The sequence below is a fragment of the Hyaena hyaena genome, unplaced genomic scaffold, assembly GCF_003009895.1.
Source record: "Hyaena hyaena isolate Hyena2069 unplaced genomic scaffold, ASM300989v1 scaffold_494, whole genome shotgun sequence".
NCBI lineage: Eukaryota > Metazoa > Chordata > Mammalia > Carnivora > Hyaenidae > Hyaena > Hyaena hyaena.
In genome coordinates, this window is record NW_024081126.1 from 23,982 (window position 1) to 38,689 (window position 14,708).

Sequence of the window (14,708 nt, forward strand, 5' to 3'; positions counted from 1 at the left end):
TCTGTTTCCCCTCTCCTCTCCTGGTCTCTTCCTTTCCTTCTCCGTGGGGCAACCCTCGCCCACCCCCGCCACGGCTCACTCGCGGGACTAGGCTGTCACTTTACTTTTCCGTGCCGCCTCCCCGCCCCCTCGCCAGGCCGGCCGGGCAGTTAGCCCGTGCGCGCGCCCGCCACCGCCCCCTCGCGGCCACGCGCCGGGAGGAGGCGGGGCGGAGCGGGCTCGGGGTGCCGGGAGGCGCGCGGCGCGGCACGGCCGACGTGGGGCTCGCGCTCTCGCGGTCTCTCCCGGGCGGGCACGCGGGCACGCGCACTCGCGGGCTCGCGCGCGGACGGCCGGGCGGAGGCAGCGTCTCACGGAGGCGGTGGCTTCACTTTCCAGGAGTCAGGGGCGGCCACAGCAGCAGCCGCGGGCAGCAGCCTCGGGAGCCGGAGCTGGAACGGCCGCGGGCAGCGGCGGCGGCGCTGAGGGTGAGTCCGGGCGGTCGCGAGCGCGGCGGGGACAGGCGTGGCCGGGCGGCCGGGTGCGTGGTGCGCGGGTTCGGCTTTCGGTGACAAGACCGTCTGCGGGGACACCCCGTCCTCGGGCCTCCCAGCGACGGTCCCCCACCCCCCGCCTTCGCAGCCCTCTTTCCCAGCGCTTGGTCGGGCTCGAGCCCGTGACCTGCGCGGACGCCCCTCCCTCAGGTATTCGCCCGGGCCTCGTCGGTGCTCCCCCACTCCAGTCCCCGGCGTCCTCCCCTCCACGTCGCAGGTCTCTGCTTACACCGCTTGCGCCCTAGTTCTCTCCCTCCTTGCCCCCCAGTGTGCCCCATTCCCTGCGCCCCCTCCCGCGAGCCTCCTGCCCCTGTTTCTCGCCCTTTCCACCCCTCCCCCTCCTTCCTATCTCCCCCCCCCCCACGCCTCGTCCCTGCCTGCCCATCTTCTACCCCCTTCCGTTCTCAGTTCCCCATCCTTCGCCACCCTTCCAGCCCCTTTGCTTTCCCAGCCGCATCCTGGAACTAAGTCTTTGCAAAAGTACTGGATAAATGTCACGGTGGAAAGTGCCCGGCTTGATCTTTTGCTATTTTCCCTAATTGCATAATTGCTGCACATGGTGTCTCTCTGGCGAGTGCCGGGTCTGGCGCCGCCGCCGAACCCCGTGGCCCTCCTGGAGAAGACCTTGCGGGGTGTGTTTGTGTATGCCCTGGTGTGGAGTGTGTGTTCTATTGGTCTTTTGTGAAGCCTAGCGCCTGTCACAGTTTGGAGCCGAAGCCCATTTTTCTCTGGTCTCTTCTCTGCAGCCCCCACTGGCCTGGTTTGAAACTGGATTCCCTCTGCCCTCCTTCCCCCACTTCTCCCCCTCTCTTCTCTCATAATGTTTTGATCCTTTTGCCCTTTACCATTTCTAATGAAGATAAAGCGTAGCTTCTTGTGGCTTTTTTTTTTTTTTCCCACGACCAACCAGAAATGTCCAATCCATCTTCCGTTAAGGAAATTAAGGCCGCTTTAGAAAGACATCATCCTGTGCTCGGTGGCTGTTAGACCTATTTGCATCTTTTCAAGATTCATCGTTTTGTATTGTGTATTCTTGAGAGTTTACTGAGATATTTTTATTTAAAAGTACAAAAGGAAGTGCTGGGGTTTACCTTCAGATTCTCTAGCGCTTTGGAAAGATTTTAAGCTCTTCTTAGTTTTTTTTTTTTTTTTATTCCTTGATTCTTTAAAAAGTATGTTTCTGTATATGTGATAATTCAGTCTGGACCTTGTAATTTAAATAATCGTCTCAGCGGTTTGGATGCTCTGGCTCTTTAGCATTTTTGCATATGGGCTGATGGTGACGATAGTGTTTGGTGTCATACCCCATTTTATCTCCCCCAGAATATAGCACCTTTTCCTAAAAAACTGTACTTTATTTTACGTTTTAGATAAGTTCAAAAATGTGAGTAGGAAGACAATAAGATATCAAAAGACAGAATTAAGCGTTTTCCTGTTGTAAGAGCTCAAATGAACACTTGCTTTTGCAGTTTTATACCATGAGATACAGTAATAAGGCTTATCTGGACAGTAGTTGGATTTATGAAGTGACTGTAGTGCTTTTATGTTATCAGTTATATTTACAAGTGAATCATTTCATTTTTATGGAACATGTGAGTTTCATTTACTATATTGCTGATTTCCAGGACTGTATGTAATTACAACATAGAATACATAGCTATAATATAAGCTTATTTTGTGTGTTGAAGAAGAAAACTTTTAATATAACACATGGTTGAGGAAAAGTCCACCTTTCTATTTTATGTTTAGAAACCAAGATTTACTTTGAGTCCATAATACAAATAGAAATTTGAATATATTATTAGCTTTGAAACTATCATTGAAGAGTAGCTCTATATTTATAACCCTGGAATTTTATCTTCCTTCAATGATTTGAGCAAATTAGCTAATTAGGAATTAATCTTAAAGATAATTTAAAAATGCTGATTTAGAAGATAACTTTAAGGAATTTTAATTCATGACTTTTTATTTGTATTTCGGAAAGACAAAACAATTTCATACTTAAACCTAGTTAAAATGCTTGAGGAGTGCTTTTTCTTCGTAAAAATTAGTTGCCACCTAAGTGGTACAATAATTTTTTTCCAATACTTTTTTCTCTACTTAGTCATTTAAAAACCAAAATCAGTGGAAATTTGCCTTACTCTCGATATTTGAAAAAGATACGAAAACTTTGTTTCTGAAAGTTTCTGTAGTGGTTATTGGTGGTCCCAGATGCATTTACTATGATTAAGATTCAGATGAAATAAAGTTGTCTTAGGTCAAAAGAGGAAATAAAGTATTTTTCTTTATTGTGAAACTGTAGAAATTATACCTTTATTTGGGTTTCCTTTTTTGTGGAAGGGAGCCAGACTTAAGAGTATGTCATCATATTCTTTCTACATATAAAGTTAAAAGATGGGCAAGACATGGTATTAGAGGTTAGGGTAGTGACAGGAGATGGTCTGAATGCTGGTAACACTGGTGTGTTCAGTTTATGACAGTTCATTGTTCAGCACTCACCATTTGTGTATTTTTTTTTGTATATATGGTACACTTCAAGAATTTTTCTTCAGTTAAGTATTTCCTTTAATACTTAAACTCTGTTGGCTTTCTTTTAGTATCTACATATTCAAATACTTCTCCAATTCTTGATCTGTCAATTCTCTAGACTTCATCATCTAAACACACTGAGACTTAAACCCATTTTATTAATAACTGCTTTGTGAAGATGTAAACCACATGCTGCAAAACTCTTTCAAGATATGCAGTACACTAAGTGGTCTTAGTATGTATTTACAAGGATGTGCAGCCATCGCAACTATCTGATTTTGGAACGTTTTCAGCACCTCAGATAGAAAACTCCATGCCTATTAGTACTCATTCCCTACTTGGATACTTTTAATAGTTTTCTAAAAATTTAATTATTTGGTTAGTAATCTCTATACCCAGTGTGAGGCTTGAACTCACAACTCTGAGATCAAGAGTTGCATGTTCTACCAACTGAGCCAGCCAGGGGCATCCTAATAGTATGTTTTAATAGTTCTCTAGAGAGACTGGTTTTAGTCTTCTGATCTGTTGGAGCAGGTTTTGAAAGTTAAATTTTGGATTATGGCTCACTTGATTATTGAATCATTGAGTAATCTTTCAAGTAATTATATATTCATAACATTATTAGTATGCAAATATATATAAATAAGAACATTAAGAAGAAAGTGTAGCTTAATTAATGTAAGATGCAACTGAAACTCTAGGCATAGAGTATTAAACTGAAGGTCCAGGTTCAGTAAAAAAGAATTTTATTTCACTTAGGCTTCTGTATATTTGTTGTATAATGGATTGCTTCTGGTTTAAGATGTGTAAGAGGACTTCTCACTCATTTCACGTTTCTTAAAATATTGCCAACAGCATTTTGCTATATCCAAGGACCTTTCCCAGAGAATTGTTCTCTTTCTCACTTCCATGCACATCTGCTCTAACATGCTTTTATATACATACTTAAAAGGTTTTGAACTTCTGATATATTTTAACTGAAAAAAGCTAGGAAAAAAAAATCAATGTTAAATCCGAGGATAAGAATTAAAGTGAAATAAAAGTGAAAAAAAGCAAGAAATATGTTAGGACTGTTAGAGCTAGACGTGAAACATACTGATATAAAATTTCAGTATTCTATTAAGTGACTTTGGTGCTCATAAAAGATGTCACAGCTGTGGAGACTGATGTTCTCCATTTACAGAACAGGTAGAAGAGCAGAATTTTCTCTCGGTGTGTTTTCAGAGCTGCTTTTGCAGACCTATTTTTGTTTAGTGTGGGGGAAGGGAGCTGTTGGAGTTGAGAGAGGTGGTGTGCTTGTGTGTGATGTGTCTTTGAAGGCATTCAGTATCTTCTATGGACTTTTCACCTCTCTGTGCTTCCTGATCATTCTCTTGCAGTGCTTTTTGGTTTGTCTTACCATAAAAATTTCAATACATTAAAGATTTGTATTATGAAATCACTTTCATTTAGAGCAAGCTGTAAGTTAAAGCTTTGGTGGTGATGAATTTTCATCGCTGTCAACTACCTATACATTTAGACTAATTACAGGAATAAAAAACAGTGCTTTATTTGAGGTATCTTTCTTTTACAAAGTAGTTATTAGGTGTCAGTAACATGGGACCACAAGGCCCTTTTGAGTCTGGACATTGATTGTCAGTTTGGTTTTGAATTTGTCAGTACACTGTAAGCTAGTTTGGTCATAAGGGATGTCTTCATAGAAACCAAACTCAGGAATTGATTATTATGGAATGACAATTGAGCGGGGATATCCCTTTTCACTTACTAGGAATTTTTTTTTTTTATCTGCTATCCAGGTTATAGCAGATACCTGTGTAACAAGGTAGGTATTAAGGAAATTGAGTTGAGAATCAGAGCTGCTTAGGGAACATGAACTAAGAGTAAAGGGAATTTGAAAGCCTTTAGGGATATTTTATCCAAGGCTGGAAAAAAAGAATCCTTCAACATCTCAATACAGTCTTCATTTCTTGTGAAACACAGTTGCTTGGTATATTGCTCGATCAATGCTGACACCATCATATGGTTCAGTTTTTACTTAGAATCATGCAGGCCTCTGTGTTCTTTTGTGTTCTTCTGTTATCAGAAAGGTTACTTAAAATAATTGACAGGTTTGGAGAATTTTAACTTAGTTTTTCAGAATATTTAGAGTTGTACAACATCACCATTATCTAATATAAGAACATTTTCATCAGCCCAAAAGGATACTTCATACTGATTAGCAGTCCTGCATTCTTCCCTCACTCCTGGTCCCTGGCAACCACTTATCGACTTCTCTGTCTCTGTGAATTTGCCTATCCCAGACATTTTGTGTAAATGGAATCATACAGTTTGCTGTCCTTTGTGACTGACTTCTTTCACTTAGCATGATGCTTTCAAAGTTCATCCGTGTTGTAGTGTATATCGTACTTCATTCCTTTGTATGGATGAATAATCCTCTTCTGTGTGGCTGTATCACATTTGGTTTATCCATTTATCATTTATCAGGACATTTGAGTTGTTTCCTCTTTTTGGCTCTATGAATAATATTGCTCTGAATGCTTTGTGTATATATTTTGTATGTTTTTGTTTTTCTTCTCAGTACATTTTGCAAGAAAAGTTTTGGCAACTCTCAAATGACCACCATATTCATTTTATATTAGTTTTACTTCTGTTTTGAGACTCTCTTTCTCTCTGTTCTAGAGGTATCTTACTGTAGTCCTACCGCAACTAAATAAATGATCTTTGATGTTTAATCCAGGATCTAAAATGTCTACTGAGGCACAAAGAGTTGATGACAGTCCAAGCACTAGTGGAGGAAGTTCTGATGGAGACCAACGTGAAAGTGTTCAGCAAGAACCAGAAAGAGAGCAAGTTCAGCCCAAGAAAAAGGAGGGGAAAATATCCAGCAAAACAGCTGCTAAATTGTCAACTAGTGCTAAAAGGTACCTTAATAACTTTAACCTTTTTGGTTTTAGTATCAATTTATCATCTTAAGTTCTCTCTTTCTGTTGTATGTAATCATTTTTCTGAGATATGGACTATGAAATTCATGGATTTTTCTTCTTCAAGATTATTTCCTTTACATTGTTTTAATTGTAGGCAATATGAATGTTTTAATATTTAAAGTCAGTTAAACAGCATGGCAAAGTCATAAAAATACATATTCATAGTGCATGTGTGTTTGTATTATTTAAGTGAGCATATATAGGAAAATGTATGTAAAAGTGTAGTGGTTTGATTTACTTGACCATAAATATTTTATTCTGTTCAGCAACACAGGACAGTGACTAGGAGTCTATTAAAACAGTTGTTGAATGATGTGTATTTTCTACTACTCCCTATTAGTAAAGTTAGAAATGCTGAAGTTAGCAACAAATACATCTTGGTTTCATTATATAAGGTGGTGGGTCTGTCTTGAAACAGATTTTTTTTCTCTAGACAATAGATGCATCTGGAAGGTCGATATTTGAATGATTCTCTATTACCACATCAATTGCTTATGATGACTGGACGCACCAGAGAATCTGCTCTAATATTGTTTAATTCTGGAATATGTCTTGGAAAAGAATTCAGAAGTAAACTAAATTTAGTACAGTTTTTACTGATTTTGTGGTTTAAATTTCTTGTGTTCTAATACCTTTTTAAAAATACAAAATTGGAAGCATAATGAAAGCATTCTGTAAGTTTTAGGCATAGTAGAATGTCTGCATGTTGAATGATAGCTTTATATTTATTGGATAGTATGGATTAGCGGGACCTGTTTCCTGATGATCCCAAACCATTATGGTCTAGTAGACCTTGTTTCCCTCTGGCCTAGTTCATCCATGGGATTGGGGAGAACTTCTCAAGCCTCCTGGTGGGACATGAGCTTCTAGAGAGAGATGTTGGAGTGATAGTGAGTGGTCAGCAACTCATTGCAAGGGACTAGGGTAGTTGTCATCTCCTTCCCAGAAGTGTGTTGCTGGTCTCTGATCTCTGTTGAAGGAGTGGTGTGAAAGTCAGGTAGCCTCAAACTGTAAGCCTCTTACACTAGAACATGCCAATGTAGGGAAAAGGGTTCCATTTATTTTTGCTCTCTCACCTCAAGTCCAGAGGGCTTTAGCTGGCTGACTTGACCCCTCTGCTCCCTGACCACAACACAAAATGATCTTCTGCTGGGAAATGTGAGGTGGAGTTTGTATGGATAAGAAAGGTAGGAATGGAGAAAATACAACATTTAGATGAAAGAAAGGAGGTTGGGGTCGGTGGGTAAGAAATGTTCAGGTACAGAGTGTAGCTGCATATAAATGAGGAAACTATAATTCAGTCATCAGCTTCTGATAGTAAGGGTTTTCACAGGGCATCTTCAGCTTGTCAGAAAAGGGAGAGAATGGGCTGTCCAGGTCTGTGGGGAATAGAGTCGAGAGAGAGTGCTTCTCCTGGGTTTGTGATCAGTTCTCCCATGATGCTAGTTAGCAGAGACTCCTATCTGCTTCATGAGGCCCTGCCTGTTCCCCTCATTAGGAGGATCTCCGTAAAGTCCCTCAAATCTTATTTGAGTGATGTTATCAAAAGACCAAATTCTGCTTATGAGAGATCATTAACTGTACAATGTGTGAAAGTGAGGATTGCATGATTTTTTTCAAGTACATGGGTCATATTTTACTTCATTTTACTACAGTGTACAAAGTATAGATTATAGGGGCACCTGGGTGGCTCAGTCAGTTAAACATCCAACTTCAGCTCAGGTCATGATCTCGCAGTTCATGAGTTCAAGTCCTGCATCTGGTTCCATGCTAACATCTCAGAGCCTGGATCCTGTTTTGGACTATGTGTCTCCCTCTCTCTCTGCCCCTCCCATGATCATTCTCATTCTCTCTTTCTCTCAAAAATAAATAAACATTAAAAGATTTTTTTAAAAACCCCATAAGTATAGATTATGTAGTCAAACCTAGTCCTTCCCCCTCCTCTTTAAAAAGAGGGTAAGACCTAGTTTTGAGATGGTATGTGTATGTAAAGAATCCAAGACAGTGCCTGATTGGCACATAATGGAGATTGGTATTATTGCAGTGGTTAGAGAAAGAAGTATTGTCTGAGTTAAAACAAAAAGCTTAATTTTTCACTCTTCTTTTCCTCCAATTTAGTTGATAGTGAAATTATTTTAATTTTTTTCCATCTTTGCTTAAGTTATAAGGACTGAGGAAAAAATTGAGAATCATGAAGGCAGACACCCACATCTTTTAAATTCATCATTATATTTATAGTGTCTACCATAGTAGGGTCATGGTATTTACTTACAGGTTGTCTTTGGACCTTGATTCGATTGTAGAGATTGGCTCTTCCGGATCATTAAGATCCCAGTACCAAAGTGTGCAGAAGATTCAAAGTGAGAGGTAGTTTCAAAATAAAATTCTAATTTATTACTGTTAATTGGTTTTTATTCTGATAAGAAGTCTTTTCCATATAGTGTCATTTTATAAGAGAGAGATTAGCAGAAGCAGTACAGAGCTTGGACTTTAGAGCTGGGATATAGGTTTGGTTGTAGGTTCTGGTTTAGTAGCCCTGTGATCTGAGATACATAATTTAACATTTCCAATCCTCAGTTTCCTTTTCTGTAAAATGGAGATAATAATGGTACCATCTTCACAAGGCTGTTGTGAGGACTAAATGTGATAAAGCATTTATTCGGCATCTAGTAAAGTCTCATTTAGTGATGCTGCCATTTATAGACTTTGTGCCACTTAAAGTCTTGTAGATGTTTTTTAAGTTCATTTGATAAACTTTAGGAAAATGAGGTCTGTGTTAACCTTTGAGGACACTGTGTTGTTGTTAAACTAGAAATACTCAGATGCTATGATTATGTGCATTTTATGGAACTCAAGAAAAGCACTTTGGTATATAAGTACTCAATTGCATGAAATGTGCTATAATTGAAAAAACTAATTTGTGTAGAAAGATGTTTTCATAAAAATCTGTTTTTAGGTTATTATGGAAAAGTGACATAGGATATAGGAAACATTTAAGTGGGTACTTTATTTAATCAATGATATAAATTTCATCTGTATTGAGGTAAGTGGAAGATTATAGTTATATCTTTGATCAATTTTTGCCCTTTGGCAAGAATTTGTTTCTTAAAAAATTGGCATGCTCTTATCATAGTCTGTTCTCTTGATAATGTCTGTATCACTTGTTATATTTGCAAGTATGTAGTTGGACTATGTCTGGCAGTGACACGTTTTGATGATTTTATTTGATTGACTAGTCAGTTCAATAAAACAATTATTTTGAGCTCATCATTGAATTGACTGTACTGCTTTGTAACTGTGAATTTTAAATCACATTTTAACTTTGTTTGGAGTAAACATTGTGATTTTACTGGACATACTGCTATTTGGTTTTAGACTCTACATTTTTGTTAGGTTGAAGGGTGGATTCCAGTGTATTCCTGTGTAAACTTTTATTATAGTTTTCTACATTAGAATGAAATAGTATTCTTTATAGATAATCTTCTGTAATTACTTAATCTTCTTGATTCAAAATGTTCATATAAAAACTTTTAAATTTTTTAAAAATTTATTTCTGAGAGAGGGAGAGAGACACAGCATGAGCAGGGGAGGGTCAGAGAGAGAGGGACACACAGAATACAAAGCAGGCTCCAGGCCCTGGGCTAGCTGTCAGCACAGAGCCCGACGCGGGGCTCGAACCCACAAAACGTGTGATCATGACCTGAGCCGAAGTCGGGTGCTTAACCAACTGAGCCACCCAGGCGCCCCCATATAAAAACTTTTTAATATTTCTGAAATCAGGATGCATTGTGCAAAAGTATTTATTGAAGGAATCTTAAAAATCACTGCTGTATAGTTTATTATCACCATTCTGAATTAAACATTAGGCTTATTACATGCATGGACTCTGTTTTCTAGGTTAATTCAGAGACTACTTTGAAATTTAAAAAATGTTAGTAATTAATTGAGTGGTTTTTTCCTTCTTGAAAATAATTTCATTTTCAAAGGTTTGACCAGTTGATTCAGTTGGTTAGAATAGGAGTTCTCAGGTGACCAAGGAATACAGTCCATAGAAGGCATTTTGGTGCACACTTTTTTTTTTTGTTAAAGTAACTTAAAAAAATACCTTTCTGAATCCTCATGTCCAAATATTCATGCTCTCCTTGGATATGAGTGAGTTACTGAATTATCTTTAATTTTTAATGTTTAAAAACATTTTTTAATGTTTATTTTATTTTTGAGAGAGAGACACACACAGAGCATGAGTGGAGGAGGGACAGAGAGAGGGAGGGAGGGAGACACAGAAACAGGCTCCAGACGAGAGAGAGAGAGAGAGAGAGAGAGAGACAGACAGACAGACACACAGAAACAGGCTCCAGACTCCGAGCTGTGAGCACACAGTCCACACAGGGCTTGAACTAAAGAACTGTGAGATCATGACTTGAGCCATAGTAGGCACTTAACCAACTGAGCCACCCAGGCGCCTCCCTTTTAATGTTTATTATCTCTCTGCCCCTCTCCAGGGGCAGAGAGAGAAGGAGATACAAGATCCAAAGCAGGTTCCAGGCTCTGAGCTGTCAGTACAGAGCCCAAGGAGGGCTCAAACCCATGTGAGATCATGACTGGAGCTGAAGTTGGACACTTAACTGACTGAGCCACTCAGGCACCCCCTGAATTTTCTTTAACCTGAAATATGTGTGTGCTTTAAGTATGTCAATACACGTGCACTGCTTCATTTTTTTCTGAGCCATTAATCCAATATTTTGATATTAAAATGATTGCTTCATATCTCCATTTTCTACCAGTGAGTCAATATATTAAAACATGATACCATGTTCTTCAATTAAGTCTAAATGAATCATGCTTGTTATTTCTCTTCCCCTCCCCCCACTCCATTCTTTTTAACAAATGACAGTCACATGCAGTACTCTTACCATTCCTGGAACAGTTAAGGTATTAGGTGAAGTCTTCAGTTTGTGAATACAAACTGAAATTTAGTTTGTATTTTGCTTCTGACCTGTCTCAGTAACTGTGCAGTTGCCAACTTAAGTATCATAACCAAAGAAGTGGCACTGCTAGATGGAAATTGGGAATTTAGGCAGTTGTCTAGTTGATTTATATCTAAAGAAATAATTTTGTCTTAAAAGTTGTGATGAGAGAGGTCATTTGTTTGTCGTAGCCAAATAATTGCCTTTCACCTTACTAGTATACAATAACTAGCCTTAGTTGCCTTATTTTTTAAATGGGAAATGATAAAACAGGAATACTTAGAGAATTTTGTGAGATTTAATCATTTAATTCACTTTTTTTTTTTAATGTTTTATTTATTTCTAGGAGAAAGAGAGAGAGAGAGAGAGACAGCATGAGCAGGGGAGGGTCAGAGAGAGAGGGAGTCACAGACTGAAACATGCTCCAGGCTCTGAGCTGGCAGTCAGCACAGAGCCCGACGCGGGGCTCGAACCCACGAACCGCGAGATCATGACCTAAGCGAAAGTCGGACGCTTAACCGACTAAGCCACCCAGGCGCCCCTATTTAATTCACTTTTAATAGACTAAGATCATCATGTGAAAGGTACACTGTAAGTGTAAATTATTGATACTTTTTCATTTTGCCTCACCCTAAGGGACAGTGCCTGGAATAGCTACCTTTCTTACCCCACATGTCAAGACTGAGAAACTTAATACATACCATGATCACAGCTTTTGAGATAGAATTGAATTGCTGTCATTGAAAGCAGCAGGACATCTTGCAACTGTTTAAATAGCAATTCTTAGTATAATCTTTTATGTCAAGAAAAGCAATGAATATATTGTCAAGAGAAATATATCCATTCTTAGGTGTGGCACAAAATACATTTTAATATATTGACTCACTGCTTAGAGTTGTCGTTTATCAGTAAATTGCTTTTTGTATTGAGTAATTAGATCTGGAATTATAGACATCCAGAGGGGTTCAAGTTCATTATTTAACAGAAAATTGTGATTTATCAGCTTTTTAAAAATGTATTTGGAGAGAGAGAGCATGCAAGTGGAGGGGGAGGGGGCCCAGAGAGAGAGCAGAGAATCCCAAACAGGTTCTGCATTGTCAGTGCAGAGCCCAGTGCAGGGCTCAGTCTCACAAACTGAGATCATGACCTGAACAGAAATCTGGAGTCGGAAGCTTAATCTGCTGAGCCACCAGGGCGCCCCTTATTTATCAATTTTTTAAATCAAAAGGAACATTGTAAGCATAAAGCAAGATGAGTTATTTGAAAATCCCAAAGAAATTCTTTTGTGTGAAAAAGTATACTTTGACAGTTTAAGCTTGCTCTTTTGAACGCCTATTCCTTTGGTCCTCTTGGTTTAAAAACAATATATAAGTTATTCATGTTTCTGCTAACTAAATAGTACAGAGACCTATTTAATGGAAAGCGACAGTTTTCTGTCCAAATACTTTCCCTTACCCAGTTCTCTTGAAGCAAACAAACTCTCTTAGCCATCTTTGGTTTTAGCCCTTCTATTGGTTTTTCTGCATAAATCTGAATAATATAAAGTATTTTCACTTTTTTGTTGATTTTTTTAAAGTTTATTTATTTTGAGAGAGAGCGAGAGAGCTGGAGAGGGACAGAGAAAGGGAGGGAGAGAGAAAATCCCAAGCAGGCCCCACACTCTCAGCACCGAGCCTGATGCAGGGCTTGAACTCATAAACTCTGAGATCATGACCTGAGCTGAAATTAAGAGTCTGATGCTTAACCGACTGAGCCACCCAGGCATCCTGTCTATGATTTTCTTACATAGGTGTTTTTGTTCTGGAATTTCTGGTTGTCTCCCCTCCTCTTAATAATGCATCTTTATTATATTCTTTTTTTAAAATGCTTATTTTGAGAGAGACGGAGAGAGAGGGTATGCGTGCAGCAGCATGGGAGGGCCGAGAGGGGGGAGGAGAGAGAGTGAGGGTGAGGGTGAGAGAGAGAGAGAGAGAGAGAGAGAGAGAGAGAGAGAGAGAATTCCAGGCAGTCTCCTCGATGCCAGTGCAGAGCCCACATAGGGCTCAGTCCCATGATCATGAAATCATGACCTCAGCAGAAATCAAGAGTCGGATACTTAACCAACTGAGCCACCCAGGTGCCCCAGTCTTTATTATATTTTTACGTACTATGCCATTCCCTTTTGGCCGCTTCAACCTGTTTAATTTACACCTGTCTACTTTGTCTTCCAGAAATATACTGAAATTTCTCATTTCCTTCTCTTTGCTGTTTATTCCTTTTCACACTTTCAGCAGTTTGCCTCCCTGCCCCTCCTTGCCTGCCCCAAGTTGAGTCCTGAAGGAGTAGGAGGTGGATGTGTATGTGCTTAGTTTACTGTCTTTAACCTGGACTTATTAGTTGCCAAGTGCCTGTTTTATACATTTGTGTGAGATCCATAGAGGGTGTTCTTCTGTATCAGATCTTTGAGATTTCTCATTTAGTTATAGATTGTATATACTTTACATGCATGTTAACCCATCATATAATCCATATTAGAAGGAATCATATATTTTAAAGATAAAGCCGATCATGAAGTTAACCTCTTCATTTTTTAGGATGGAAAATAAACCTCTTAATTTTATAGGATAGAAACTGAGTCTCAGAGAGAGAGAGGAAGAGAGAGAATGCAGGTGTGAGCAGCCTTTTTACTGAAGAACTCTCAATTAATGGCATAGCAGAATTAAAATGAAAGTGTTCTTGGCTTTGAACTTATTAGTGTTGCTCAACTTCATAATGCCTCCCCAGCCTTGAATCACATGGCTTAGAAAAGTGAAAATTATGTTAGTAGCATGAAATTCCTTTAGGAAATTGATGCCAATCCTCTCAGGAGGATTTTTTTTAAGGTGACTTGTCTATTTCCATATTTTCATTTGTTGTCTTGAAAGAGACATGGAATGAAATTGAGAGTAAATGTTTTTGTTCAGATTCTTATTTTTTAAGGTACTTTAGTAACTATCATCTATTTACTATCACAATAATTACCAGATACTAGGCATCCAGTTAGCAAATCTCATGGTTAAAAATGAAAGAGAAGGAGAGGAAAGGGTTTCGAGACTTCTTTTTGTATTTGGTTTAACAAAGCCCCTCTTTAATAATAATATTTAAGAGATGAGTGATAGTTAAGAGATTGCTAAGTATAGGCTTTTAAAACAGTGTAGCACTGTTAGCCTTTATATATGTATATAAGAGGTTAGATGCAATTAAAAGTCAAAGTTGAAAAATAACACATGAGGAAAGCAGATTTTAAAAAAGTTTTTTTTGCCTGAATCTCATGCAATGACATTAAGATGGTTATCCACATATTATTAGGATAGTCCATGCAGAGGGAATAATGTCAAAGTAGAAAGCCTCTTCTACCTTCTTCAACCTAGAGGCTTTAGGAAGGAATACCATTTATATTTAAAAAAAATTTTTTTAACGTTTATTCATTTTTGAGAGACGGGGATAGAGCGTGAGTGGGGGAGGGGAAAAGGGAGGGAGACCAGAATTTGAAGCGAGCTCTAGAGCCTGTGCTGACAGCTCAGAGCCTGACATGGGGCTCAAAACCATGAACCATAAGATCATGACCTGAGCTGAAGTCAGACGCTTAACTGACTGAACCACCCAGGTGCCCCCCCTTTTTAATGTTTGTTTATTTTTGAGAGACAGAGACAGAGCATGAGCAGGGGTGGGGCAGA

At 39.2% G+C, this 14,708-nt stretch overlaps 1 protein-coding gene across 1 annotated transcript in view; it reads left to right on the forward strand.

Annotated features, from left to right (window-relative positions):
- Positions 1–293: 293 nt before the first annotated feature.
- LOC120246923 (ubiquitin-conjugating enzyme E2 E2) overlaps positions 294–14,708 on the forward strand; it is a 384,786-nt gene continuing 370,371 nt past the window's right edge. Inside the window, exons 1-2 of the mRNA XM_039254577.1 lie at positions 294–467; positions 5,800–5,983. Coding sequence (XP_039110508.1) covers positions 5,808–5,983 — 176 coding nt within the window. The 5' untranslated portion in view covers positions 294–467; positions 5,800–5,807. The remainder of the gene's footprint in view (positions 468–5,799; positions 5,984–14,708) is intronic.